Source organism: Sebastes fasciatus, chromosome 17 (assembly GCF_043250625.1).
Source record: "Sebastes fasciatus isolate fSebFas1 chromosome 17, fSebFas1.pri, whole genome shotgun sequence".
NCBI classification, from domain to species: domain Eukaryota; kingdom Metazoa; phylum Chordata; class Actinopteri; order Perciformes; family Sebastidae; genus Sebastes; species Sebastes fasciatus.
Window position 1 is genome coordinate 7,535,563 of NC_133811.1, and position 5,150 is coordinate 7,540,712.

At 40.9% G+C, this 5,150-nt stretch overlaps 1 protein-coding gene across 1 annotated transcript; it reads left to right on the forward strand.

Annotated features, from left to right (window-relative positions):
- The first annotated feature begins 1,047 nt into the window (after positions 1–1,047).
- On the forward strand, positions 1,048–4,470 carry LOC141754699 (serine/threonine-protein kinase pim-2-like). Its single transcript, XM_074613947.1, has 6 exons — positions 1,048–1,176; positions 2,109–2,150; positions 2,364–2,579; positions 2,668–2,845; positions 2,966–3,145; positions 3,236–4,470. The coding sequence occupies exons 1-6, from the start codon at positions 1,114–1,116 to the stop codon at positions 3,325–3,327; spliced, it is 771 nt and encodes a 256-aa protein (XP_074470048.1). The 5' UTR covers positions 1,048–1,113; the 3' UTR covers positions 3,328–4,470.
- Positions 4,471–5,150: the final 680 nt, after the last annotated feature.

The following is a 5,150-nucleotide window of genomic DNA, read 5'->3' on the forward strand; positions in this document are numbered from 1 at the left end:
GTGATGACCTCACTATGGACCTCAGACAGTCTGAATCTGCCCTCCCTCCACACTTCACACCACCCCTAGCCCCCACCCATCCCCCCAGCACCACGCACACTGGTAAAAATTTCTTGCGAAATTTTCTAGGGAAGTCTTACTATTCCTCTTCCTATGGTTTTTCTTGCGAAATGTTCTAGTATTTATTACAATTAAGATAATAAGATAAAAAAATATATATATAATCTTTCGGGACTTCAATGGTCCATGAAAAGTAAAAGAAATTAAATATGATTAATTCAAAAATATTTAAAAATACACAGCCCCCGAAGTCCCGCTTTTTTTTTTTTTAATTAATGTTTTAAATAAAATCTTGTGAATACATGATGACAACTTATGCACCCAAAATATTAATAATGTCAAGATATTAAATAATATTTATTACAATTAAGATACGATTAAAAAAATACTTCAAGGGTCTGAAAAAAAATAAAATAATATTGAAAAAATATAAAAAGAAATAATACAAATAAAATATAATATAATTTATAATATAATATTATATATTATATTATATTTATAATATAATTTACAAATAAAAAGAAATATAAACAATAAGATGCCAGAAAAACAGTAAGAAATTTATTCTATTTCTTTTTTTAGGACCAGGTATAACATCGCAGAAGTATGTAGCTAATGGACGTAATGTTTAATGATCTATTTGCAGAAATTATATATAATAAATAATATTCATAACCATGTTTTCATTAGTGTATAATCACTATCACAATGTTATAATGTTTGTACACATATTATGGGATTTGGCTATGAAAAAGAATCCTAATCTGCGAGAAGCTGTTGTTTTAGTATTTGTTTTTGATTAAAGGTCCCATATCATGCTCATTTTCAGGTTCATACTTGTGTTTTGTGTTTCTATTAGAACATGTTTACATGCTGTAATGTTAAAAAAAAAAAAAGATTTTCCTCATACTGTCTGCCTGAATATACCTGTAATTGTTACTGTAGTATTAGGGGTTAGTTTAGAAGTGGAAAGAAAGTTCTGAACAAGTACAGTCAAAGTGTTTGTGTTTTGTTTCTGCAGCTGACTTTGAGGCGAAATATGAGGAAGAGGGAATGCTGGGTGAAGGAAGCTTCGGAGCAGTCTTTGCTGGCCACCGCAAGGACGACCATCTGCCTGTAAGTTACACACACACACACACACACACACACACACACACACACACAGAATCCATGATTCATGTATCCGCTCTGTATATAGTCAACGTATCCTCATACAACGCTTCATATGATACTGTATTTTACAAAAAATTATTCCTACTTTTCATTGCGCTTTCCTACGAATGTCCAGCAACACGTGACGCATGTGTCAATTTCTGCTTCAGTCTTTTCAAAATAAAAGTTAGATTTAGGAAAAGATCGACTTGGGTAGGTTTAGGAAACAAAACTTTTTAGTTAGGTATTGGAATTTGTTTGGGTTAAAATAACACCGGGAGAGGCTTAATTTAAGTACAGAAGTTACATGAGAAAAACTACTTAGTTATGTTTAGGTAAAGATCGACTTAGTTAGGTTTAGGCACCAAAACTACTTAGTTAGGTTTAGGCAACAAAACTACTTAGTTAGGTTTAGATAACACAACTACTTAGTTAGGTTTAGACAAAACAAATACTTAGTTAGGTTTAGGCAACACAACTACTTAGTTAGGTTTAGACAACACAACTACTTAGTTAGGTTTAGGCAACACAACTACTTAGTTAGGTTTAGACAACACGGTTTGGGTTAAAATAATTCCGGAAGTGGCGTAACTTAAGTAGCGAAGTTACATGACAAATCAACGTTGACTTCAGGTTTCACGCGGGGTACAAACACCGGCCTATTGGGGAAATTCCGGTAATTTTTGACCCACCCATAGACCCCGTTCCCTCCCTGCGCGGCAGTTGTCGCTCTTTATACTTCGTGGTTCACAATTACGTGGATTACATACAAATTGATTTTGTGGGATATATATACGAATGACAGTGCATTACTTTTCGTAGGTATAGCTACGAAGGGCGTATGAGAACAGCCTCATGTAGTATAAGCTGACCAAATGTCTGTTTCTGTCCCGTAGGTGGCCATAAAGCGTATCCGCGAGTTTCTTTACACAACAGTGGTAAGAGATTTGTTTTTCATCCTAATACCAACACTCTACATTATTTAAATCATTTGAGTAACATTTATTTTTAGTTATTTTTATTCTGAGTACAAAGGGAACATGTTCCTCTTGTACCTCATACAATCTAACAGTTAAAATACTGTTAACTTTTGTATACATGTGTATATTAAGGTTTCATTATTTGCTTTCTCTTTTACTCCATATCTTTAGGATTTGGATGGGGAAGTTACAGATCTCCCTACAGAGGTGGCGCTGCTGCTGCACCTCAATCCAGCAGGAGCAGGAACCAGTGCCGTGGTGGGCCTGCTGGACTGGTACAATCTGGACAATGAGCTGATTCTCGTCCTAGAGAGACCCGTCCCCTGCATGGATCTCTATGACTATTTGGGGTCCACACAGTCATCAATACAGGAGGACATGGGCCGGGTAAGCAGTTGATGACATGTGTGTTTCTGTATGTGTGTCCACGCCAACCGTGTCACACAGTCTTCATGTCTCTTTCTTTCTCCCCCAGATCATAACAAAACAACAGGTGGAAGGTCTCCAAGAGGTCCACTCCGGAGAAGTTTTCCACAGGGACATCAAGATGGAAAACATCCTCATCGAAACCGGTTCTGATGTCCCACGTGTCTGGATCATTGACTTTGGCTCTGGCGAATTTCTGACAGAGGAGAGGTACACTGAAAATGAAGGTAGGCTGTCGTTCTTATGGTCCTGTTCTCTGAAACAACCCAGCATCTTTGCCGTCTCTGTCCTGTACTCCCGTCCCTCATCCATTAACCTTTGTCTCTGTGTGGCTGTATGTATTGTAGGTACCCTGTTATACACTACTCCTGAGTATATCCGGCGTGGGTGGTCCACGCCTGAAGCTACCACTGTGTGGCAGCTCGGTGCGGTGCTGTTTGAGATGCTGCATGATGGGGTGACCCCCTTCCATACCCCCCGTGACATCATCAATGCAGTCCCTGACATCCGTGACACTCTTTCCTACAGTAAGACATGCAGTAGAATACAAGCACACACATAAACACACAAAGAGTACAGCATTTGTATTTAAACATGATTCCTGTTGGTCTGTCCAGATTGCCAAGATTTTATAGCACGCTGTATGGACAAGAGCCCAGAGGCCCGACCCACCCTGGAGACTCTTAAGCACCACCCCTGGCTTGTGTGAGCTGTGGTCCTGAGGGATCCAGTCTGATGTGATACAGACTGGACCTCTCGGACCACGGATGGATCCCTGAAGACCACGGAAGGACCTCGTCCAGGGTTAACGAAGCTGTAGTCCCCATATGTGGCTCCCATTGCACTCTCTCTTGAAGCAGTAGAAATCAGACCGAGAGGCTGGTGGCGTCAATCTATAGTAGGGCTGTGACGGGGAGGAAAATTTCTTGTGACAACATGGGTGTTACCGATTACACCAGAGATTTTACAGGAAAAGATGACGGTCATCATGTGTAGCCGCTTACTTTGATCTTTACCTTCAGGTGGCTGAGTGACTAGCCTCTCCGGTAGAACTTTTGCTGCGGAGCCGCTGGGGTGTACCCGGCGCCGCTCCGCCGCGCACACCAGCTGTGACCGCTCCGTCCTCCTCTTAGCATTGGGTATAAATCTGAAATTTAAACCGCGTTTGCTTTCCTCTGCCATCTCTCGGTCTTTCAACTCTCTCCCGTCCCGTGTGTGTGAAATCTGACTCCTGCTACTCTCTGCTGAGAATCTGTATGGAGCAGATGCATCGGTCGTCCGACTATCTATTGACAACCTGCCGCTGCAGGTGTGGGTGGCGGGTATGTAATGTAATGTGCCCGACCACCGTGTAACACGGACTACCGCGACAAGCCATAGTGATTATAGGCCTACGTTCATGCTTCAAACACCCAGCTGTCCGTGGAGAGGGGATCTCTCTTTGAATTGCCTTTTCCGAGGTTTCTTACCGAGTTTTTCCTCGTTTTCTTAGAGAGCTGGAGCTGGGTTGAGAGTGCACGGGATAATGTACAGCGAGCCGGTCATTGTTGTCCCGCTAGCTGTACATTATCCCGCTTATTACACGGCTACTTACTTAAGAAATCACTAATTTGAGACAAAAATGGTCCTCCACAGTCCGACATCAGAACTGCGTCCATAGCAAAGGTCTGCTATGAAGAAATAACAGACCGTAGCCGTGTAATAATGGGGTTTTATTTTATACATGGGGCTACAAATAAAAATGACTTGAAGTGAATTCAAAATGTCTACAGGGTGGAGGTGCAGTGGTGATCACTGTCACCTCACAGAAAGAAGGCTTGATAAATAAATAATGCCTCATTCCTCATAAGAACTTCTTGACACAATGATTTATTTGTACTATTACATCTTAATGTTTTTGAAGAAAGGGTTGCTGTACTGGATTGCATGAGATTGTCCATGTGTTCATGATAAATTGCAGTTAAGATCAGCGGGACTAGCTCCCAACATTCAGTATTTGGATGGATGTGCAGTGACTTTGATGTTTGAACTACAGGTCATGTGATAAATGGGACCCAGAAAGACTATTTTACAATCACGTCTTTACAAAAACTAACTGCTGGAAAATTATTGGGAGGCCTGAAGCCACAAAGAATGATAGAAAGCTTGTTAACAAGAGTTGGTACAGTAGAATAAATAACAAATGAAGGACTGGTTTTCAATATACTGTAATAGAAGAGGGCATAACAGCAGCCCACGAAAGGAAACATCTAAAGTACTCAAAGCTGGCGGCGGAACACCAAGAGGCTGGCTGGAAAGCAAAGGTTTATCCCGTGGAGGTCGGATGCCGGGGATTTGTCAGCAAAGCAGTAGTCCAACAGTTCCGTGGTCCTGACGGGATGACGCGGTCAAACCTGCGGAAAGCTGTGAAGGAGCTAGGAGAGTGTAATATTTCATATAACATTTTATAAATTATATTTATGATTAGTTCGACAAGAGAAACAAAAATCTGGTTCACGTTTGTCTTAAAAACAGTGCAGTAGGCCTTTATTT

Bases quoted from the DNA above. Each gene is read 5' to 3' on its own strand.
- LOC141754699 (XM_074613947.1), top strand. From the start codon at position 1,114: ATGCTGGGTGAAGGAAGCTTCGGAGCAGTCTTTGCTGGCCACCGCAAG. The intron at 2,151-2,363 runs GTAAGAGATTTG...CCATATCTTTAG, and splicing joins AGTTTCTTTACACAACAGTG to GATTTGGATGGGGAAGTTAC. The intron at 2,846-2,965 runs GTAGGCTGTCGT...TATGTATTGTAG, and splicing joins GAGGTACACTGAAAATGAAG to GTACCCTGTTATACACTACT.